Source organism: Abrus precatorius, unplaced genomic scaffold (assembly GCF_003935025.1).
Source record: "Abrus precatorius isolate BTA unplaced genomic scaffold, Abrus_2018 Scaffold2, whole genome shotgun sequence".
Taxonomy (NCBI): domain Eukaryota; kingdom Viridiplantae; phylum Streptophyta; class Magnoliopsida; order Fabales; family Fabaceae; genus Abrus; species Abrus precatorius.
Window position 1 is genome coordinate 2,076,812 of NW_020874362.1, and position 25,560 is coordinate 2,102,371.

Below are 25,560 nucleotides of genomic sequence, written 5' to 3' on the forward strand. Positions count from 1 at the left end.
ATAGCACACTAATTATGTCCATTTGTGAATTTCATTACAAACAAGTTTTTATATTATGATTATAGTTTAAGGTAACTTAAAATCTTCAATATTGGAAAAGATTACAGACAGATGTAGCCATAATTATGATTGCGATGCAGTTGCGAAAAAAATCAAATATTGCGACAGCAACTATACAGGTGGTATAAAAATGATGTGAAACTGAAAACATATTGGTAGACCCAGATTACTAGCTGTAGATATTGAGATCTGAATAAGCTTCGACATCAACACATCTATCTATATGACATGCAACTGTTGTACAACGTAGTGTTTGATGTCTTTCAGAATTAAAAAAACACAAAATAATGAAACATTTTATGGTGTAAAAATTGTGTTACTTAAAATTTTCCGCTTCTACAGAAGGGTCAACATACAAATTCACATAATTTACAGCATCATTAAACCAAAAGGGCCATCAGTATGTCCAGAATTTGCACATTTCAAGTATCCAAGAGAGAATTATCATTTCTCACGGACAGGAGTTATCATTTACAACCACAACAAATTTAAGATCTCGCCCATTCTTTTCCATTTATCACATCCGCCTCTTTGGCCTTAATTCCTTTTTATAATAACAAATACTTGTTATAAATAAAAAAGCGATTAATTTACAAATTCGGAACTTCCATGAGGCGGTGGGACGCTCCATAACACTTCCCTTATAACAATACATATGCATAAGACAATTATAATTTTAATCTCTTTAAACTAAATAATCCCTGAATGAAATCTAATAAAAAATCTTTGAAGAACAATTCGTTTATGAAAACAAAGTTTATCATCACAACCAATAAAAGTTCAAGATGCAATGAAAATAATAATAAAGTTTGTACTACAGGTAATAATACACCAAATTAGTTCTTGAAATTAGCACTAATCAAATTTAGTATCTAAAATAATATATATATATATAATTTAGTCCCTAAAATCATCAAGTTTCGATCATTTTTAGTTCTTGACATTGCTAAATGATGATAACTTTTAGTCCTTAAAATTACAAAATTATGAACTGAAATGACCAAAGTTAAATAATTTCGGAGAATAAATTGGCCTGTTCTCTTAATTTTAGGAAATAATTTGGTGCATTATTCAATCCTAGTTTCAATATTATCTTGAATTTTTTATTGGTTGTAACTATAGGCATTGTACTCTGCAAGAAATAATCATTTTAAATGGTCCTCTTAAGTCCTATCATTCTTTCCTTTAGCTTCCTCGTTTAATTTGAAGTGCGGCTCTTACAACATTTCCTCTTGTGATAATCCCAACCTTCAAATCATCCACAAATCAGGCTTCAAAAACCTGAAGAAACATTGAAGACGGAAAAGTAACAAAATATAACAGAGTGGAAAAGTCTCGTACCAGCTTCCCCTCAGCATCTACAACTGGTAGTCGGCGAAATTTTGTTTCCAGCAATAACCTAAAGACAAATATTCAAAAGATTTCATCTTGTTAGGTGGTAGCTCAAAACACAAAGTTGAAAAGAGAAAGGTTCAATGACTTGTTCAACTCAAGGGAAGATAAAAAAGAATATATAGAAGAACCTGGCTGCATCTTCAAGATTGGAGGTCTCCTGAACAACCATAGGTGCAGTGGTCATTAATTCACCGACCAACTTCCCGTTGGTCTTACTCAAAAGTTTCTGAACCTCATTGAAAGTCTGCAAGACTTGAAAGTATTAACGAAATTCATCTTTAATAAACAAGACACATTGAATAGACTATTTTCCTTTTTTTAATTTGGGATTTTTGGTATTTGGAAGCCACTTCAGGCCTTACCAGTCTAAGTTGATCCATGTAGACCCATTTAAGGGAACAAAGATCTGTCCCTCTCTTGATAGCTTAGTGGCAAGCTAGAGGGACATTGAATGTAAGAAGCAGGGTTCAAACCCTGTTACATGCAAAAACCACACCCCTATTCCCCTACCCCAATCCCTACCCTTCTCCCCGGGATCAAAGCTCTCATAATGCTATTTTGTATAGCTTCACTGGGCAAACTATTCTAAACAATTGAAAATGATATATGAAATGAAAAGAATGTTTGAATGGTCTACTCAACACAAAGTGTATCATTTTGGTCCTTAACCTGTAGGACTCCAGTACTAATTACTGCCAACAAGCTGAAATCAGCTCAGTTGAGAATGCAAACCCCATCCCCAAAGTGGGATTGACAGAAAAAATATAAAAGACAAATGGGAGGGGAAGAAGAGAAAGAAAATGAATGTATATTCTAACCTTCATGAACAACCCAGAAAGAGATTAAGGTATAACAGAAAGTCACACACATGCATGCAGGCTGCACAGACATATTGCCTTCTGGTCCCTTAACACACAAACATTTCTCCCTTTTACCATGAAAGAATTTAATTAATCCTCTTTTTAGGGAGTCTCATTCCAAATGTATGCATTTTAAAACAAATGGTTTGACTTTTTAAGAGTTTAAAAGGTACTTTAAAGTTAAAATAAAAAATAAGTTTTAAATTTAAAGTTAAAGTGGTTTGTTAATTATTTTGTTTTTTAAGCTTAAAAGTTATGCTTAAGTTAAAATTTCTTGAGTAATAGTTTTTGGATCTTGGAATTTAAAATAAAGAAAAGGCAAAGTAGAAGCCAAAATCTCCTAAAATTAGCCTTTTAAAAGCTCTTTTCATTCAAAAAGCTGTTTTTCAGAAGCTCATATTCTTAAAATTTTGCTTGGCCTAGCTTCTCCTTTTACGGAGAAGAGCCCAAAATAAGGTAGGCCAAACACTACATTAGTCATTTATTATAGATGGAGTAAGTGGGATAGAATCGGCAATCGCAATGTTTTGTATTTGAAATTGTTCTGTATGCAGGTACAAAATGCACAGTTAATCATTAACAGTAAGACCAAATAGAAAATATCTGCTCAGAAAATTCAACTTCTTTAGTAATTTAAGTACTAACAACATAAACCTTGCTTCCCCAGTGTGGAGACCTACGTCAAAATTCACTATAGGATATGAATTAAAGAGGAAAAGGTTTCTCAACGTACTTTCCAAGTCTTGTCAACTTCTGGAAACAAACTGTTATCATTTCGAGCAGGACCTGAAGTCAAAGATGCACATTTAAGTCAAGCCACAGGGGACCAAACCAAAAGTTAAGCTACCGGATCTCATTATATGAAAAAATAAATATGCATAGAGTACAGATTCATATGTTTATTTGCAGTGCATGTTCTCCAAAGTCTGAAAACTGTTAAATTCTGAATAAAGTGAAATTTAAATTTTCAACAATTGAGAAAGTATATATTGTTTCTCTGAATCAATTTACCTGATATGGAGTCCAATGCTAACAAGTCGTAATCTGAAACAACACTAACCTGCATATTATTAAAGAACATTCAGCATCTTTTCCATAACAATTGATCCTGAAAAAATCACTTCAAGTTGGCCATATAAGTGAAGAAAGGAAAAAGAAAACACAAATTAACAGATTCAACCTTAAAAGGATATATAGCTTCTATATTGCCGAATTGATTCAAATATTATCTTTCTAAGATATGATTGCTCTTAATTATGTTAATTAAACACAATAGTCAACATTTATACAAGGCAATATACCCAGATATATTGATAAAACAAACTTCTGATTCATTATTAGATAGTTGTATTAGCCTCTAACCGCAGTTTCTGTTCTGTTTCAAGGCATACAATTAGGTAAGCAACCATTAAGACAATAATCCATGAGAATGGTTAAGAATGACTCACTAAGTTCCAGTCATCATCTATCACAGGAAAACCAGTAATTCTCTGTTCAACAAGAGTTTCCAAAGCTGTTTCAAATTTGATAGCACGTAAGAATTTTAAATTAATTATAAAAAAAATTATCATGACACGATGACACAAATGTGAGCATTTATAGTACCTTCATTCACAGGTGTAGTAGGCTTCACCACATGCAAATCCTCTTTCCTTGTCATAAAGTCACCGACGGTATAAACTCCACTCGTTGGCTGCATATAACGCTCAAATTGCGATCACTAAATTGAACATTTATTTTTATTTTTATTTCATAAGACGAACACGTTGAGGTTAGTTAGTTAAGCGATTGAAGTAACGCAACGGTGAAGAAGGTGTTTTCATTTTGACATAGCATCCAAACATTGATTATTTGGATTAGGGAAACAAATCAATCACTCGTGTTATTCCTAATGATTAAAATTTCATAACGGCATACCGGAACATAATTACCGGCGACGTTGTAGCCGGCGGCGAGCCTAGGAACTCGAGCGGAGCGGTGGAAACACCGGAAATTAGCGGAGAGGGAAGGTAGGCAGAGGGTGGTGACGGCAAGACGAGGGAGTGAAAGAGTTGGAACTTCCAAGTGAAAAACCGAGACCATTTTCAATTGACTCAGCATGACTCGGTGGTAGAGGAGAGAGGGATTGGTTTCTGAATTGTTACTACGACACCGCGATTTCTAGCTCTCGCCGAGTTCACTGGCACACTATTCAATATTTTCTACAACTACAAGGTAGCAACAATTGTGAATTGCACGGTGCGTACCTGTCAAAACGGTTCAGATTTTGGGCCGTATAGCCCATCTACTTAATGGGCCCATCGTATAAATCCAATTTCCTGAGTGTTTGGTCCATAAATGAAATTTCCAGCTTTTTGGTCCATAAGTCCAGTCTCCTTATATGGCCTAGTTGACTCCGTAGTATAAGAACTTATGGATGGCGGGTTTTTTGCCTGCATGGGGTTAAATGACAAACTATTTCTTCAAATGGGTTTATTTGACAAGAAATTCTTGGTCTAGGATGATTTGTAAGTGTCGTATAAAAAGTTGCCGACACACTGTTAAGTTTCGGCAACTAATATGCCGATACAAATTGTAAATCAGCTGGTTATGTTCCGACATATGCGTGTCAGTTATATTTTTGCGACACTTGTGTGTCGGCTGAAAGAATGCCGACACTAGCTGTGTGTCGGTTTTGTTGACGCTGACACATTTCTCGTTCACTCCTATTTCCATTGGACAAAACAAAAGACAGGCTTTTATCCATCTAATTGAAATGCATATATATAGAGGCAGACGAGGGTGTATCGGAAGCAATTGTGACATTTTCAAGCTGTTCCGCTGGAAGAAACTTCAGGTTAGAATGTTTGTGTGATAAGTGTATGATAAGTGTTTGTCAAATACGACATCAAAGAAATGTAGTTGAGTTATATGTGGATATTGCGGTTGGTGAAACTTCGTTATATTTAAATTTATCACTCCCAACTGTTAATGTTAGTGACAATGAAGAAGAGTATGCAATTGGAGGAGGTAATGTATAATATTTATTTAAATTATATGATGTTTAAAATATTATAATTTATTAATAAATATTTGTTGCTGCATCTACAGATGAAGAAGATGAGTACGATGATGACTATGAAGATGAAGGAGAAATTTCTTTAGATAGTTCTTCTGATACTGATTTGGAAGATGGCTTCGATTCAATGATGATAGTTCCAAACACTGAAAGAAATAACATTATGCAAGGACAATCTACAGGTACAATTTTATATAATACAATAATTGTTAAATATTTTTAACTAATATTTGTTGAGTTTAATACAGATTCTATAACACCTTTTTGGAACATAAGTTCACATTACACTGCTATTATTTGGGAACATCCTGATCAAGAATTGGATTTTTCTGAGTTGTATTCGTCACAATCATGGGTACAAGGAGATGCATTATATGTTGAATAACTATTTGACTCTAAAAAGGAGGTAAAGATGGCGATAAAATATTATGCAATGAAGAAACATCAAACATTTTTTGTGGTTGAGTCAAAAGCATCAACTCATTTTGTCAAGTGTGTGAATCATATTTCGTGGTGTCCTGGGAAAGTAAGAGCATTGCTACCCAAAAATTCAAATAAGTGGAAAATTACGAGATGGGGTGGTATGCATACTTGTGTTAATACTATGATTTCTCAAGACCACAAAAAGTTAGATTCAAATTTTATTTGTTCATACATTATTGGTACGTGAAATTCAATTGAGATTATATTTATTTGTCTATTTAAAATGATTTTGATATGATCATTAGCTGAGAGATATTGTTTAATTTTATTGACAGGTATGGTCAAAGAAGAACCTTCTGTTCCCGTTTCATTAATCCAAGAGAGAATAAGTGGCCAATTTGGGTATTCAGTTTCATACAAAAAAGCATGGAAAGCAAAGCAAAAAGCAATTGTGACAATATTTGGTGATTGTGATGAATCTTATGCAACATTACCGAGATGGTTAGAATACATGCAGTTATATGCTCCAGGGTCAGTTTATAAAATTGAGACCAATGATTATGTGAGAGGTAATGTAATGGATAATAGATTCAGAGTCTTTGATCAAGTAATGCAAACACTGTAGCATCTCTGCTCATCCACCGTCCAGTATGAGTATGGTACCACCGCATGTATTCAGAGTTCGAACTCAGTAGACCAATCTGCGGTTCATTACTCACTACCCAATCTAATCTCCTGTCCCAATGCTCTAGTACGCCCCTAAACTTTGACTCCCAATTGTCACCAGTCTTCCCTCTAAGAGTAATGTCATGTAACTGGTTTGGCTAATAAGGAGCATGAGGAATATGTTGTACCATCTCAAATTGACGCATGGTACGATCGGGCTGGTGCCATTCACATATTTGGAAACAAATAAGTGGCACAATTGCTCTCCAAATATGCATGACCTCAGTGCATATGGCAGGCAAAGTATGCATCAAATCTATACTATATGGTTGCCACACAAACTGCAAGTGTAAAAAATATTAATGTAATTATTCATAATTATTAATTGATGATAATATATATCATAAACAAATAACGCATACCTCATCACATTTCAAATGATCAAATTTGAACCTAAAGTATGCTAGATCCTTTCTCCCCTTCCTAAAATTTTGAAATCCTAACCACCTATAAAAACATAAATATCAGCATGACTGTTTGTAATAAAATACTGTTGTGTAAATACTGAATGAAAGTTTTAATATTATAGGCATACCGTGCACCATAAGGAAGATCATTCCGTGTGTAAGGGGGATCACCCGGAGATAGAAATGGGAACCTATCCCATGCCCACAGCATCACAAGTGGAGTCAATCCTCCAATACCAGACCGATCAATATTCGTGGACATGCATAACTCTATGTATAGGAAGGCTAACGCTGCACTTCCCCAACTATATTGCCCAATTATCTCTAAATCCTCAAGTAAAGGAAGGTACCTAACTGGGACCCTGCTACTAGAATGATCAGCTAACATAAACCCACCAATAAGTCTCAAAATATATGCTCTAGCAAAGCGAGTTAGCTGAATGGGATTTTGGTTGTGCAACCCAACATGGGAAAAATGCTCATCCAACCAAGTAAGTTTCAAGCTGCTCCCCATAAATGCAGAACTAGGTAGTATAATTCCCAATAAATCTTCAACAATTTGTGTTTTGTCACCTCCTGTAGGGCCAATAACTGGTCTTCCATCAATACGAAGACCCATCTGAAAAGCAATGTCTTGAAGAGTAATAGCACACTCTCCAGGGGGCATATGAAACGTATGGATCTCTGGCCTCCATCTTTCTACCAATGCTGTAATCAATTCGTGGTCAATAGGAATACTAGCCAACTGTGCTACTCCAGCAAATCCTGCTACTGTCAAATGAAGAATAATCTCTACTGGTACTCTTTCCATGCCAGCATGTATGAAATGACCTCTTCTCACTCTCAATATTGGGTGTTCATGACTATCCCAAATATGCTCTGAAACATGAATAGACTGATAGCGCAGTAATGAACCATCCTGGGGGCCGGGATTTAACACCCTACTGCGAGACGAAGATGATGCCATCTAAAATCTATATAAACAAGTAAACTATTAACTTCAAATTTACAATATAAGCAACCAAATTTAATAAAAATAATTTCATTTTAGTATTAAACAATTTGTACCTTCAAATAGACTCTATCAAACTAAATAGTAACAAAAAAAACTCTTTTACTAAATTTACATACAATTAGTACATTTACAGCATATGTTTAAATAATAGCTTACAACAAAATTTATATTTTCAAAATATCATTATACATAATTCTTCCTTATATATTTATCTAATTTAATTCCTTTATATTTCTCAAATCATTTATATTTATATATTTTTCTAATTATATTATTTTGTTATTTTAACATAATAATATTTGTATAACAATAATAATATCATCATCATTTTTACTTTTAAATATAGTTTTCTACATAAATAAAAAGAAAATTATAAATTTTAATTTAATTAGTTTCCTATTTTTCTCTTTCTCTATTTTCATTTTTTTTACATGCATAAAATTGCAATTTCTTATTATTCATTAAAATCATATAAATAACTACAAACTTTTTAAAATATTCAAATGTCTAAATTAATATTTATCTAATACTTTTATTTTCAGTCATTTATATTTTAAAATAAAATTTTCAATTTTATTTAACTTACATTGCTTATATATTCATCTTTTTTCACTTAATTCCTTATATTTTACTCTAATTTTTTTTAAATTAATCTAATTTATAATTATTTGATGCATAACTATATTTTAATCTTTCACAATTTTAAATTATTTACTATTTCTTATTTATGTGACATAATATTTTTTGAAATATTATTACAAATTTAACAACTGCATATTCTTATAATATAAATTTATTAATTAATATATTTCATTCTTATTATTTCAATTTTATTTTGTTATTTATAATTTTATATTTTATTAACCTTATAATAATAATCACACATAATTCTTCCTCATATATTTATTCAATTTAATTCTTTTATATTTTTTATTTGATTATTTTCAGATTCTTTTATTTATATCTTTTTCTTATTTGATTATTTGATTATTTTAACATAATAATATTTGTATAACATTAATAATATCATTATTATTTTTATTTTTAAATACAGTTTTCTACATAAATAACAAGAAAATTATATATTTTAATTTAAATATTTTATTATTTTTCTATTTTCCTATATTCCTATTTTCCTATTTTTCTATATTCCTATTTTTTACATGCATAAAATTACAATAAAATAACTACAAATGTAAATTTTCACTAACCTTTTGAGCTAAGAGTCTGGACCACCACCGACAGTCTCTTTCGCAACAGCCTAGACCACCGCCGATTGTAATATTCCTAGGACCAAAAACGAATGCAAGAATTAATATTTTATATTTATATCTAATATACGCCACGATCTTTTATACTTACCTTTCAAAGTTTTAAAAATGTCCAATCCGTTCACCTTGCTTTCTCCTCTGCGTTTTCAATTTACAAAATTTTTTCACCTTTACAACGAAGAAGATGAATAGCAGAAATAGAAGCACAAAGGGAGAAGATGGAGGGTCGACCGGCGTTCCTCCTGCAACTTGCCATGTGGACCAATCGGTGTGTGTCGGTCCTGAACAATCTGATACTGGTGTCGTCAATAGCAGTTCCGACACTCAAGTCGGATATCAACCGTCTGATATACTGGAGAACCTCTACGTGTATAGTTTGCAGCCGTTGATCAATATTATCAAAATCCATCCGTTAATATTTTTTAAAGTGTCGGTTAAAAGTTTGACGACACTATTAATTTAAAAAAAAAATATCTGTGTCGGCCATGTATTTTCTGACATTGCTTCCATCGTGTCATTCTCCACCCTACACACGGTATTTGTTAGAAAAAAGTTCCATAAACAGAATTTGTTTCTACATTAACCCTATGCGGGAAAAAAAGCCACTTATGGCCCACGAAAAATAAACCAATACCGTATTCTTAGACCTGACAAAATGAGCTTGCCCAACAAGACAGTGTCCTTTGATTAACACCTCACTGATGAAGTTAGAAAAACATGAAATGTAACGACTAGAGTTCATATCCTATCACATGTGGAAAAACCACAACCCTATCCCTTTCCCTAGACTAAAAAAAATGTACTTAAGTTTTAAATTTTGAACTTAATTTAAATTAAAACCTTTTAGTTCGATCCAATCACTACAAAAGCCAAAAAAAAGAAAAAAAAACTAAACTTTGCTGGGTTTTGACAGTATTTTTGTGAATTTGAATTGGATTCGGACATCTTTGCTCAACCTATTAAAGCACGTTGTCTGCAATGGGGTCGGACCCTGAACTGGCCTAAATCCTAATAACTCGTTTGGCTAACTCTATTTATTCCTCCAAATATTGGGGCAAGTGGCAACTCTATAATTGTTCTTGCAAACAAGCTTGCATGTACTATACTTTTTTTTTTTTCAATGCATGTACTATAGCTTACTTAAGCATATTTCTCTGCATTGAAAAAAAGAACATGGTCTTTCACCTGTTCGTTTAGTAAATAATATTGTATAGTATTCAAAATAATAAGTTTCTAATTAAGAGTTATGAAAATATATATGTTAAGTATATCTTTTGTGTCTAAACAAAATTTATAGGAATGTTACCCTGCAGTGGCTCTAGGAATTTGTTAGTGTTCTCATCTCTTCCTCCGTAATCTCTAATGGAAACTTATAAATTCAATAATTGTGTTGGATAATTTGTAATTGAAAATTAAGCTTAAAATGTGTACAAGACATTTCTCTAATAATATATTACCGCAATTGGTAAATGAGAAAATCTCCCAAGATTTAACATGCTTATCTTGAGTATATATGTTCCCAAGAACACCAAACTGCAGGAGAAAACGATAATTAGCTCCTTATTATTATTAACAACAAAGGCATTAGTAGAAGAACATGTTAACATCATCCATCAAAATATGGGTGTTTTCCTAAAATTGTTTTTGCAAGCCCAGTTCTCTCATAAACTCTTTACAAGTTTAAAGCAAAGGTTAACTGATGCACTTTTTGAAGGATCTTCACTTAGGTAGCGTAAGAGTTGCTCCTTTTGAAATATCACGTGTTTGAAAGTACTTAAGTTCCAACATATTCTACTATGCTAGATATAAAACATTAGTAGTGTCTTTACTCAATAACTTATCTTTGTTCATGCATGATACAACAATTTCTATGACCGAGTGACATATGTTGCTCCACAATGAATAAAATGTTAAATTTAACAATAACAGGGGATGGGTCTGTAGGCTTCAAGTTTAAGGACACTTGCATACAGGAGGAGGATCTTAAATATAAAATCATTTATAGATGAATTGGAAGGGCTGGTCAATGATACCTTTCCACTTCAACAATTTTTGAGGCCGGGAACCAAATGTGAGAAACTTTAAGCCCTATTTGTTTTCTGAAAAAATTTTTCTGTTTTTATTTTTAATTACAAAACTGATATTATATTTTCATTTTGTTTCTTGTTTTTTAATATTGGTACAGGAAGCAGTAAAAAAAAAATGGTGTTTTATGTACAAATCTTTAAAAGTAGGAAACAAAATAAAAATAGAAAATAGTTTTTAAAATCAAACAGTTCTTTAATTTTTAAAAGCACAACCTGGATTCCTGAGCCATTTTCTATTGAATTTGCTAATGTAAATTTTAAAACCTCATTACAATAGAGCAAGATATTTACTTTTTCAGTTAATGAAAATTATTTTCTTTTTGTGGTGGTAAGGGGGCGGGGTGGTAGTTTTGTCTTGGTTCCACATTTATATCATTATTCCTTATTGTGTGCTAGGTGTAGTACTAATGAGTCTTTATGATGTTTCTAATATAAGATTGATCGATCAGGGCAGTGAAGATTTTGAGAGATGATTTCTTCTCTAAAATTAGTTGCTTTCATCATCTTTGTTATTATCCCTATTTTGTAGGTAAAATGTGAGCATGATCAAGACTCCATTATTAACATTTTCTTTTATAAGTTTTCGTATTTCCATTATATTTAAGAAAAATGATTTTCTTACAACCACACCATGAGTGTCAGTCAGGGGTGGATAAGAGAGACACAAACGAAATAAAAAAAGGGATAGGTAAATGACACCATAGGTGCTCTAATAGAAAAAAGAAATATATAAAAAAAATATAAAAGAGATGTTAAAAATGTGAAAAAAAAAATTATTTATTTAACATTTGTATTTAGTCCTTGTTTGAATAAGAGAAGGGAATGAGCAACGAAAGACAGTAAATGAAAGGGAAGAGGGGATTTTTTGTTAATGGATAAAAGAGAAAGGGAAGCTATTATTAGCCGGAGGCATCTTAAATAGAGTTCTTCCTAAATTGGGTGGAAGAGGGGGAGTGTTTTTTTAAAATAAAAAAAAATATCTTAGTTTTCAAAAATTATCTTGATTGTATTTAATATATAAATATTATTAAGGTTAAATGAATTATAATTTATGTAAAGGTTCCATCAAATATAGGTGACTTAAGTCTAATATATAAGTTGTACTTTGAAGTCGTATTTTAAAGTTGCAACTTTTGAAGTAGCACGACCCGCTACTAATAAGCACCAGACCATGCTTAATTACTATATAAACGTATAATTTTATGCAATTTTTTTATTCAATTGAAAGTATAAAATGTTAAAAAATAAATTACGGAGCCACAAAATGCCAATCGTTATGATAATAATGGGCATAATTTGTATAAGGTCGCAAAAATTTGTAATTTATTTATATTGAGTAGTTAAATAAAATTTGTTAAATTTATTTTTTTATTAAATTTTAATTCTTCTTAGATTAGTTTAATTTATTTAGTTTAGTATGTTATAATTGGAATTTTTTTTATAAACTAATATTGTTTAGTAGTTTAATATAAGCTAGTTTATTTGCTTCGGCTTATGTGTGTTTTTGTATCAGGTGTAAATCTACAACAATTAAATCACTTGATCTATAATTATAATCTTATCTTGAAATTGCTAAATTTTGACATTTATCACATGGTGTTGTTATGATTATGACAAGACATTTATTAATATGTTTGTTGACCAATAACAGCCAGAAACATATTCTATTTTCTATTTAAGGACTGCACAATCATACTTGAAGATGTGTTATTCCAGTTAAAGTTGCAAGTAGATAGACCAATTGTTGGTAGATGTTTAGTTGATTGGAAGAGATTTCACGAACGTGATATAATGGCATTATGTCAGGATATACTTGGAGTTATTTCAAAAAAATAGAAAAATGAAAGAAAACTGTAAAAATCACTCGCAGTTTAGTGCAAAATTTCAACAATTATTTGAAAACGCAAATTTAGAGACAATGTTACCTTATACTCAAGCATATTATATGCAAGTACTTGGGGGAGGAGGTTAGTTTGTTGACAAATTAAGTGGTAGAGTTCATCTTATATGGTTACCTATCTGAGTTATTTGCATGAGTGTAGAATTCTTAGTTGGAAATTTGTAGTTCTAAAATTCTTGTATCAACCATTATGTCATGCTTACAAGTTCAATTTTGTGAGATTGATTGTTATCATGCCCTTTTATAGTCTTAAGGTTGATATAAAATGCATTCTGTGCAGTCTTTTGGTCAATTTCCACTAGCTGAAGGTAAATGAATATATAAAAAAAATTAGAGTTACATCATTTAGATTTTAAGGATTAAATGAAGTTTAGCCTTCTATTGAAGCACTTAACCCAAGTGAGAATGAGAATAAGATGAGAGAAATCAAGAAAAGGAAAAATAATTTTTTTTATTAAGAATCAAATCTCAAAATATCAAAATTACACTCCTAATTTAAAATCTCATTAGTCTATTTATAGGTTCTGATTAAGGTAAACTAAATTGTCAAAATTCAAGTATCAATTGTATCTAAAAGTTTAAATACAAATATTTAATATTAATGGTCCAAATGTACTCTCGTGACGAAATTAAGCAAATCTACCTCAACTTTAAAAAAATTATTGAAAATAGAAAATAACTCTAAATCCAGCAATTCATATATACATTTTGAAACCATGGATGTGTAAAATCTAATGCAACTAAAATCAGCCAAAAATAATATCTGTAAAAAAAATTATGACAAAAAGAATAGTAAAAGTTTAAAATATCTAAAAATAAGAAATTAAAGCATTTATGTATAACAAGTCTAATTTATTTCAACTACTAAGAAATGGTAAAAATTCTAAAAGTAAAACATATAAAAAATGTTTAAAAATTAAAATAAAACTACAAATATAAACATAAAATAACAAAATTAAAATTTTCCACACTTAAAACTTTGCACAACAAGACAAAAAACAAAAGTAAATCATAGGAACCAAAAACCCTAAACTATGTACAAGCCAACCAAATTCAAATATCATGGCAACAATGGAAATTAATCCTCATATTACAACTTGACAAATGAATTTATCAAATCAAGTAAGTGAATCATAAGAGATATAATCCTCATATAACATACTCTCAATCACTTAAGTATATAAAGTAAAGTGTATCACTCAAAGTACATAACATGAAGTATAATCAACTATAAATTTACCTATTTGCCTATTTCTTCACTAGAATTTACACACAAACAAATCAAAAAGACTTCGCTAAGTTATAAAAGGAGTAAGGTGAAGGTAGAAAAATTATAAAAGTGAAAAAGCTAAAATTAAAAAGAATATAAGAACAATGATAATGAATTCAAAGAAAATACACATAAAGTAAATCCCTTAAGTGAAAACATGATACAATATAATTTGAAAACAATCCTCTAATTACATTTGCTAGTTACCATTTGTTCTTTTTTTTTATTGTTTACTTTTTTTCTCTTCTTTTTTTTTTATTTAAGGTGCTGATTTTTTTTTTCTCTTACATTTTCTGAGGAAATCCTTCCACACTTATTTATTTGATCATTCTCAAAACAATTTCAAAATTTTTATATCTCTTAAGGTTAGATTATGTTATTATTTTACACTTTTGGCTTGAAATGAACTAGAAGTACAAAAAATATAACAAATAAGCTTAAAGGCTCAAACAATAGAAATAATACAAGGTTAGCCTTTTGACTAAAAGTTTATAAGAAAGAAATGATGTCTCTATCATGTTAATACAAGCATATAAAAATATAGTTTCAAAGAATATAATAATTTTTTAAAAAAAATATCATATTGCTTTATATTTTTAGTATTATATGATTATATCGTTAAGTTAAAAATATAAGTGTTTAATAAACTTGTTTTCTATAATATAGTATTTACCTAATAGATAGAGTTGTGAAATATCTTAATGATATATATATATATATATATATATATATAAATTTTCTTAAAAATAATTAAACAATACTTACTAGTATTTTAAAGTTAGCAATTTAAAAAAATTATGATAAAATATTTTTAATATATTCTTTTATTTTTTAAAGCTATGTTGAAAGAGTAGAGTAAAAAATTAATAAATAATAATTTTTATTAAAAATTATAACTTTAAATTTTATTAATGTATTAAATTTTATAATATTTTATAAAATATTAAACTTAAATTTTTATTTTGTACCATTCGATACATGTTTAAAATTAATATATTTTTATCATTTTTAATACACTCTTAAAGTAATATTAACATGTTGATGATGCATTACTTGAAAATTTACACGAGATGTTATTAAGTGTGTGTGAAATTTAATGTAAAAAAAATAAATAAGAAGAGTTGTAATGGTATAATTTGTAATAGTAAAAATAATTTGGTTTCAGCAGAATAATATTCTGTTCAATTACGATGTGTTAAATATTAGTAAAATATTTGATTCTATTAAGTATTATTCTTGAAAGTACCTTATAGTAAGACTTTTAGGAACATCGATTGTAAATGTAAATTAAATTAATGATCTCTTAGCATGTATTGTTAATTCTCTTTAGAGTTGTAGCAAGTTAGAGTATACTTGTACTCTAAATTTATCCTTAATAAAATGTTGATGTTTAACAAAAAATAAAAATAAAAATGGTTGATCATACATATTAAATTTTAAATGAATTAGATATTTGATGATATGAAATGTTATAATTACCATTTTTTATATTTTTAAAATATATATTTAATTTTAAAAGGTATTTCGATGATCAGTCAATTATTTATTTTTTTTTTTTTGTAAATTTGAACTATTCAAGAATAACATTCAAAACTTAACAATTTGTTCTGTAAATTTTAACATATATTTGTTTATATATTAATGTGGGTGAGTATGGAAAGCATAATGTGAGTAACTATCCAATTAGATATTTATTCATGCCAAAACTTACATCTATTAAGTTGATATCTAACTCATTCCAATTTTTTGTTTTTACAAATACTGAATAATTATATAAGACTCATTATCATTCCTGTGTCTTGTTAATCTTCTCTCTCAAATATATATATATATATATATATATATATATATCCAACATTGTTAAGGCTGTACAACTTTAATGGTATGAACAGCCAAAGAAACATAAATAAAAGAAATTTCTTATACTTTTTGCTATCAGTGAAAGTTCAACATCAACAATGGAGAAGAAATCTCCATTTATATGTTTTTCCGATGACCTTAGATTGAAAATTTTGAGTTTCGTCTGTAAATTAGAGATATCCTCCGTCAACTTAAACATTTCATTAAAAGAAAACACATATCTCTTCGTGTCTTCTATTTTCAAAATATCATGGCGTTACAATTATCTCTATATATTTAGAAAGGTTGTAACACTTTTTTTTTTGGTAAAAATCTTTTGTGTTTGTCCGTAGTTTTACCCCGTGTTATTATGAAAAAAATTACTTAAACAATTGTATCAAATCTTAGTTTCTTAAATTTATTTTAATTGCATGATATTGTATTAATAACTCTAGTACCTAATAGACATTATTGATATTTAAAAAGTATATTATACATTAAAATAAAATTAATCAGTAAAGTATTAACTAGTTTTAAATTATATAAAATTTGTCTAATTAATGTGAGTTGGAATCGTCAATTCAATGATTAAATTGATGAAAATTAATATACTAAAAACAATAACTAAACAAACTAAATTTGACAACACTTATTTAAAAATAATTAATTAATTCCATATAATTAGTCAATACATTTTTCTGGAGTAAGTATTAATAGTGTATGTATAAATAGTGCATAATTCGTAATTGGTTGTGTATGTATCTTGGATTAGGATTGGGGAAATCGAGTAAAAATATAAATAGTGCAATCGTGTGTAGCAAATTGAAAGAGAACAAATATGAACGAAATACACTGTCTCAAAATAAATAAATAAAAGGAATTACATTATGCATGGAGAAGCCAGCAATGAAGGTTACAATTTTCCCACTTTTTCTTGAGCATTTCTATAGAATGCTTTATATTACATGAAATAAAATGCATACCAACTAAAAATTACATATAATGATTAAGTAATACATAAAACTTAATTTCTATACTCAATTTAGTAATAATAAATAAATAACCTTTTAATCAATTTGATTTCACTCTACTTTCTCCCAAAAAATAAAAGAGTGCATTTTTATTTCTGAAGATGATAAACCTGACATGACTTGAGGGCTTTCAGTACAACAAAGATAATCTATCAACATCATTTTAATTTGCGCAAAGTCTGGCAAAGAGAGATAGTCACAACTCACAACTCACTAAATACAAAGAACTAAAATGGTAGCTGGTTTCGTTAGTCGGAAATGTTAATACTAAGGCTATTGTCCTTAAATATTAAAGAGGAATGTCAAAGAATGTGGCACACTTTTTTGACATATTTTTAGTTATTAATTAAAATTTATTATAAATTAAAAGAATATAGAAAAAACATTAAATTAGACATAAAAAAAGAGTGACATTCATATAATTTTTGTATTTTTTGAAAAAAATTAATTAATAATTAAGAGTACGTTAGATAATGTGTTGTTTGCAATTTTCAATATTAAATAGTGACTGAAATAAAATAGAATTAAATATAAACAAATAAAATAAACTTATTATTAATTTTTTTGTAAAAATAAAATAAAAATAGTAGTTTTATTTCATATCTTGTAATATAAGAGAAATTAAAGAAAAACATTGGATAAATAAAACACATTATTTTATTCAATCTTGTTGAAAAAAAAAAAGAACCATACACTAAATCTTAATACTAATTCATTCTGTTTAACTTTAATCTCAGTCTTTTAACCAATCCTTATTTATAGCACAAGGATTGCAAAATATGGAAGCCATTTTTCTTAACTACTTTTTAAAATTTTATCAATGAATATATTCTCGTATGGTAAGGCCCTGCTTTGTTCCCTTTCTTTTTTCTTCCTTTAATCTTTTTGTTAAATATAATTCTGGAGGTTATAACATGTTAAACTCTTGTAATTCATTAAGACAAACACACAAAACAAAACATTGGATCCACTAAAAAATGGAATCATTGGGCCAAAGATTTCCTTACAACACCCAAAAAATACAAAAGGTGTACATGTATAGTATATATTTGCAAAATAAATATGTTAAAATAACATCTTCAGCTTTTTTAAAAAATCATGACAAATAAAAGATAATTATTTATTTTATCTATAAATATTGGTTTATTGTCTATTTATCAAGGAAATGCAATAAAGCATGCAGGTTCCCATTTTATAGAATTTAATTTAATTACTATTTTCACATATGTAAACTGATCTCTTTTTTAAGATTTTATTTACGTAATAATTTTTGGGTACAACTCTAAATAAATTTATAGATAAACGTTGGATTTGTTTTTTCGTCGCTAATAACCTTTGGAATATGAAACGGGCCTATGATACAATATTGGAACACATCTATTGGGTCTCAAACAGCAGAGTCTTGAGATTAAGAATGGGTTCACTCTGGGCTTTCAGTAATTTACAAAAAAAAAGGACATGAGAATGGGATCTGTTCAGTGTGGGGATTGTTCTCACTTTTTTTTTTTATATTGTGAGTACCTGTATTCCTTTTTCTTTTTAGTTTTTAGATGTCATAGGTTTTAAATTAATATAGTTCTTTATTATTTGAATAAATGTAATAATAGTTGAAAGAATAACAAATAAAAATAAAATTAAATGATAAATATAAAAAAAATACATAATTTAATTAAAAAAAGAATAATCCTAAATTTATTTATTTTTTTCTAAGAAAAGGGGCTAAGAGCCTAGCAAAACAACAAACTAAGAGAAGAGTCTAGGCAGCCAAGAGCCACACTTGTCCATAATTAAAAATGGGAGCAAGTCATGAGGAGCTTGATCTAATCTAACAAAAGAGAAAAATGACTCTAGACCAATTTTGGCTAACCTATCCGCATATTGATTAGCTTCCTTGAAAACATCGCTTAACTTAACAGATTTCACAAGCTTAATACTATCTCTAATTTTACAAATAATATGATACAAAGGATAGGAGTGGTGGTAAATGGTGTAACACCCCAAATATTTTCTTATTTCATAAATGATTTTGGATTATATTAATCTTATTTAATTAGAAGTAAGTAGTACATAGAAATTTGAAAACTAAAATTTTCCTTAGTAAAATTTACTGAAACATATTCGATCGATAAATAATCGAGTAATATAAAAAGAAATAAAATATAAAAAAAATTTATCTAACATTTTAGACTATCTAAAATGTTTTTATATGAATTATAAGAAATTTAGAAAGATCCAAAAATAGAAAATAAATAAAATTATAAAATTTGACCAAAATAACCAAAATACCCTTAAAAACACCTAGAATGGAGGCACATTTTGGATAAGCAAATGATTAATGAAGGAGATAAATTATAAAATTTTTATGATAGATGGTCCAAGTATAGAGGTTATGGACGTGCAAATATGAAGCCAAAAGAGCAAGTATAAAAATTACCCAAAAAGAGGCCTAAAAATCAAGTGTACATAAAAGAAAGTGAGCTAAGAATAGTACTAAGGAGCCATGTGACCCATTAGAGCCATGTGAGACTAATTATGATTAAGGGATAAGGTCATTTATGACTTAATCCCAGCTGGATGAGTATATTCTATAAGAGCCAATGAAATCAAGTCAAAACAACAAGGTGAGTATTTTTAGAAGATAAAGCTAATGATGAATGATTTATGAACTAATCCCTATCCAATGGATCTAATTGGACCATGACCATGACCATTGGATTTGAACTAAATAAGTTTCAAAAAATAATTGAAATAGTTGAAATGGAACTAGGAAGGTTAAAATCTAACTAGAAGTACAAACTATCATGGAAGGGCAATTTTAGACATTTACAAATGTGCATATCGGTAGGCTTATAGAATAAGCCAAAAAGGAACCAAAATTGAAAACCAAGACTTGTGAGAGAGAGGGTGGAACCGTGAGATGCATGAGGGTGGGCCAACATTAAGAGATTTTCTATATAAAGCCATGCATGAAGGGGAAAAAGACCCTTCATACCAATTCTCATGCAATCCAAGAGCTCTTTACCTTTTCTTCATCTCAATTCTCTCTATACATATCCAAGTTCATCTCAAACATTTCACTTGAATCTCACAAGTTAGATCACCCAATACCCCACCATAAGGATCTTGAATCAAACCTTTAACTCCACCAAAAATACCAAGATACCCCACAAAATCCACTAAGCCCCAACTTTTTTTTTTTTGTATACTATTTAGCATTTAAGGAAGTAGGAGGCCAAGGAAGGAGATACTCACTTCCAAGAGGTGAAATAAAGCATAAAGGGAAGAGGAGGAGGACCACCCAAAGATCAAGACAAGATCAACCTAAAAACACCAAGTAAGGGGGGAGGATACTTTTCATAATCAAGAGCAATACCTTGTTTAAATGGTTTTGAGTCAAGGGGAGTCTTAACCCTTTTGGTTGTGATTGAAATTGTGTGTGTTGGTGAATCCATAATTAAAATTTTAATTGAAATAAGTAAATGCATGAAAATCACTAAGAATTACAAAGTGTATTGTATTTGATGATGACTTTGCTTGTTATGTGGTTGGTTATATGAAAATCTTGTATGTTTCATTTTGTGAATTATTTTTATGATATCTAAGTTGGATTCATGATCTTCTTTTGGATTGAATTTATTTTGTAGTCAAAATGAATTTCTAAAATATTTTTAAAGATTTATGAAAGAAATTTCTAAAAAGAAATGGATTAAGAATGGAAAGTGACCATGATGAAGACCCTTGGACTTTTAGACATATTTGGACCTATGGACTACATGGACAAATGATGAGAATAAACTTTGAAAAATAAATTTGAAAGATTGAACCTAAAAATAGAAAAATACCATGGACTTAGACCACAAATACCTTGGAAATGCAAGACACTTGACCATATGTGTAGTAGGATCATGGAAATGATTGGGACCATATTTGGACATGAATTAATAATCTTGAACATATGGAAGACATACTTGACAATTTGAGACTTACCAAATTGAAGACAAGGACCTTTTTGTAATTAATATAAAATATAAGGATTAAAATGTAAACAATGTAAAATATGAGAACATATTTGAAAGTATTTTTTTAGTATTTTATTCAGGAAGATAGTTAAATTTAGATGATTTTCCCACTGGATTTACTTTATTTAGATTTATATTTAACTAGTTATGATTTTTATAAATTTCTATTGCATGAAGATGATATTCTGAGAGCAGTATACTTTGACTTATTTTTATCTTACTGTATATTTGGAGCGTTATTTTATTGATATTTCTGTATGAAAATAGACTTCTTAATGGAGGTATACTTTTCACTTGATTTGGAATTGAAATAAAATAGTTATGAATTTTTGAATATTCTATTATGTTTAAATGTTTTCCTAAGAACAACGTACTTTAAATCATCTTCGTCTTAGAATTCAACTATCATTTATTTTATTTATATTTTTATATGAAATTAGAATTCATAAGAAAATTAATCTCACTAAGCTTGATCGATTTGGAGTTAAAATAAATTACTTATAATTTTCTCAATGTGCTATTATATAGGAGTAACGTTTTGTGCATGTTATTGAGAAACCTATTTTTGTCTTAAAATGTATAAGTGACATTATTTTATTATTATTTTTGTATAAAAATAGAGACTATAAGAGAAATATTTTCACTTGTTTGATGAATTTTGGACTTAAAATAAAATAGTTATAATTTTTCTATTTAACTAATTCTGAGAAATATGTCATTGTGAGTGATAGAGAATGTTTAAGACTTATTCTAGAATTTTGAGGCTATAAATTTTTAATTATATTTTTTTGTGAAACTAGATAATCAAAGTGAAAGAATACCACTGATTTCATGAGTTCTAGTGATGAATTGAATGGTTTATGATTTTTATAATATGTTGTTGTTGAATTATGCATTCTATGACATGAATCAAGAAACTAAAGCACGAATTAATGTCTGTGAATAGTTTGATTTTGAAATTATTTTTACATGAAAATAAACATGTTGAGGAGAATAATCTCACTAGTTTCATGTGCTTTGGATGAGAAATGAATTTATTACGAATTTTTTAATATGCTAGCTATCTAGTGAATTAATATGAGAACAATAGAGATGAATTGAGGGTTAATGAATTTTCTGGAAATGTTTGAATTTTGATTTGAATTTTATATTATAGTATACATTTAAAGGAAGAAAACCTTGGTGAGTTCATGATGTTTGAACTTGAATTAGATCAGTTATGAATTTTACAATTTGCTTCATGAAATCTAGAAATTTCTGATTGATAGCCATGTCCATATGATTGATTGCTCTCTTGAAATAGAGATGTTGAAATGTATCTGTTGGACAACTATTGGCTATGAAATTGTTGTGTTTGAATTAATGATTGTGAAAAAAGGTTAAATACGCCACGGTACAGGTAAGAAGCAAATAGTATTGGTCTGACCATAGGAGATAGGAGAGTACCCAAGACTTAGAGGGAACCCAGTCTAACTAACTTGTGTCGTAGGCAGTGAGAACTTTGCTAGCCTATCCTGATAGGCACTAGAGCATACCAAGATTGGTTTGAGTATGGGCTGCTGGTGGTGATTATAAAATGAGAATTGTGCACTTATGTTCTGTCTCTGGTAAAAGGAGAAGATGTACCTATGACACTAACTGGATTGCAAACATAGAACTCTCAATCTCAACCTGAAATTAAAATATTGGATAATTAATTAATTACTCAATGGAGAACTCACAAATAAAAGTCATTGAATGATTATTGCTTGATACTTGAATGTTGTTTTGTTTATTTAAGCAAATGTATTAGTTTAATACTTGGTATTGTTGATGTCTAAATAACACTTTATTCATTTAAACATGAGTATTATTTATTAGGTTGTTTATGAATATTTGTACTCACCCTTATCTTTTTTCTGTTATTGTCCAAAATGTATATAGATACAGAATGAGTGGAGATGCACCAACCATCCCTGCGCATACCATGACCTTATAGTATAGGAACTGGAGAGTAGAGTTTCAACGACTCCAACCAGACCATCATATTTCAGGGCTTTATTATCTTAACTATATCTACTGTTAATAATCCCTATATTAGTCTTACTATTATACAGGGAGAAGCTATAGTGGAGGTACCTTTCCCTCTTTGCCATGCAGTTGCATACCTTGGCATTAATCTCAACCCTCCTCCAAAGGATTGGATGAATAAGGAAGGAGTCAAGAGGAAAGGAGAAGTTTAGTTTATTTATGTATTATGTGTAGTACGCTTTCATAGACTGTTATCCTTCCTTGTAATGTTTCATAGTTAAATAATTTTAAAAACAATTTAGATGGTATGTAACATTATATTATGTACTCTAAACATTGTGCTTGAGGACATACATTATATATATATATATATATATATATATATATATATATATATATATATATATATATATAGATAATAAGCATGTTGATGTGTATTCATTTAGAATTGAGTAGTTGTTAAACGCTTTAATTTATTCCTTATTCACCACAAGAAATGAGATGACATTGAGAAATACCTATTGAAAATAGGGACGTCTCAAATGGACTGAATACAAGTAATAGCCTCACGAGAGTCTGACTCAATCCACCAAACAGACTGGCCAGAAATTTGAAGGAGTTGAATGCCATTAAAAATTCCCCATAACTCAACTTCCACAGGAGAGCAGGGAGCCAAAGAGTGGTAGAACCCAGCCACAAAATTATCCTTTCAATTAAGGAGAACTCCAATGCAGGCAGTATTTTCCAGGTTGCCACACATATCCCCATAAGAATTAAGCTTCAGCTGACCTTTAGGAGAAGGGACCCATATGATCCTAGGACAATCCTTAGCAAATCAAGAGATAGAAAACTGATCATTCGTGCAATACAAACTAGAAAACTCAACTTCACAAATAATTTTCTAGATTAAAACAAAGGATTTGACAGAGTTATTATTAAAAATAAAAGCATTTCTATCTTTCCAAAGATGCCAAGTAATAAAACCAAAAAGTCCCAGCCAATTATTAAAATGACTTGGGCAGGGATTAGACAAATTTTTAAAAATCCAATTAGACAAACCTGTAGAAAAGAACCAAGCCCAATGATCAGAGAAAATAAAATGATCCCAAACTTTTCTAGCCTGAAAACAATCACACAAAACATGCAAAACATGCCTAATAGATTCAATATCAGCACCACATCTAGTGAACAACCTACAAAGAGAGATTTTTCAAAGGAAAAACTTCACTTTAGGAGGATCAACCCAATCCTAGAAAGATTTAAAAATTCTAGAATAGGGAGAAAGAGGATAATGGACCTGAGAAATCAACTGATAAGCTGTCTTAATAGAAAAAAAATACTATTGTGAGACAGATTTCAAGAAATTGAATCTGGTTCACTAGAAATGATGGGAGGACTAATTTTCACAATTTCTCCACATATATGATTAGGGAGCAAAGAGCTAAACTTGGTTAAATCTCAACAATCATTATTAGTATACAGATAAATATGGTTCCTCATTTCCTTTTCAGGAATACGATGCGGAAAAAGAGACTCAGAGTAGAATAGTTAGGGATCCACTGGTCTGTCTATAATTTAGTTGAAAGGCCATTTCCTAAATTCCAATGAAGACCTTTAGAAAACAAAGGCCAAATTGAAGATATACTTTGCCAAAGTGGGGAAACCCTAGAATTAAACCTAGCACCCTGGTGTTGACCAACAGAAAACTTATATTTTTTGCTTAAAACTTGGACCTACAAGTCATCAGGAAAAGTACAAATCCTCCAACACAACTTCATTATATAAGCTTTATTTATCATATGAAGATCTCGAAAACCCAGACCCCCTCAGCCTTGGGCTTGCAAATTTTATCCCAGCTAATAAGATAGCACTTTTTAGATCCTAGAGACCCCCAAATGAATTTTTTGCAAAGATTATTAATCTCATTGCACACTGCAATAGGAATGACAAAAGTTTGCATGACATAAGAGGGAATGCTCATGAGATAAGATTGGGCCAAAGAAACCCTACCAGCCTTGGAAAGGATGACATTTTCCAAATAGAGAGTTTTTTTCCTAACTTTGTCAACCAAAAAAGAGAACTAATTTATAGAGGGTCTAAGGGGATTAATAGGAATTCCTAAATATTTACCAAATTGACTAGAAGACTGAATACCCAGAACCTCACTAATTTGCTATCTTGTATAATGA

At 29.6% G+C, this 25,560-nt stretch overlaps 2 protein-coding genes across 2 annotated transcripts; both read right to left on the bottom strand.

The window, feature by feature from the left end:
* Positions 1-723: 723 nt before the first annotated feature.
* Positions 724-4,519, bottom strand: LOC113858367 (CBS domain-containing protein CBSX1, chloroplastic-like). Its single transcript, XM_027490987.1, has 8 exons — positions 4,233-4,519; positions 3,921-4,008; positions 3,764-3,828; positions 3,327-3,375; positions 3,049-3,101; positions 1,584-1,699; positions 1,402-1,459; positions 724-1,308 (listed from the first exon to the last, which is right to left on the bottom strand). Exons 1-8 carry the CDS (start codon positions 4,413-4,415, stop codon positions 1,246-1,248), a joined length of 675 nt encoding a protein of 224 aa, XP_027346788.1. The 5' UTR covers positions 4,416-4,519; the 3' UTR covers positions 724-1,245.
* Positions 4,520-6,386: 1,867 nt separating this feature from the next.
* LOC113858174 (serine/threonine-protein phosphatase 7 long form homolog) lies at positions 6,387-7,896 on the bottom strand. Its single transcript, XM_027490682.1, has 4 exons — positions 7,058-7,896; positions 6,885-6,969; positions 6,744-6,803; positions 6,387-6,620 (listed from the first exon to the last, which is right to left on the bottom strand). Exons 1-4 carry the CDS (start codon positions 7,894-7,896, stop codon positions 6,387-6,389), a joined length of 1,218 nt encoding a protein of 405 aa, XP_027346483.1.
* Between the last annotated feature and the right edge of the window lie 17,664 nt (positions 7,897-25,560).

What these genes read in the sequence shown, in the direction of transcription:
- LOC113858174 (XM_027490682.1), bottom strand. Translation starts at nt 7,896, where the DNA reads ATGGCATCATCTTCGTCTCGCAGTAGGGTGTTAAATCCCGGCCCCCAG. An exon ending in ATCATTTGAAATGTGATGAG is followed by an intron (nt 6,804 to 6,884) that starts GTATGCGTTATT and finishes TTACACTTGCAG; the next exon opens with TTTGTGTGGCAACCATATAG. An exon ending in TGCCTGCCATATGCACTGAG is followed by an intron (nt 6,621 to 6,743) that starts GTCATGCATATT and finishes GCTCCTTATTAG; the next exon opens with CCAAACCAGTTACATGACAT.
- LOC113858367 (XM_027490987.1), bottom strand. Translation starts at nt 4,415, where the DNA reads ATGCTGAGTCAATTGAAAATGGTCTCGGTTTTTCACTTGGAAGTTCCA. An exon ending in TAGATGATGACTGGAACTTA is followed by an intron (nt 3,376 to 3,763) that starts GTGAGTCATTCT and finishes AATAATATGCAG; the next exon opens with GTTAGTGTTGTTTCAGATTA. An exon ending in AATCTTGAAGATGCAGCCAG is followed by an intron (nt 1,460 to 1,583) that starts GTTCTTCTATAT and finishes ATTTGTCTTTAG; the next exon opens with GTTATTGCTGGAAACAAAAT.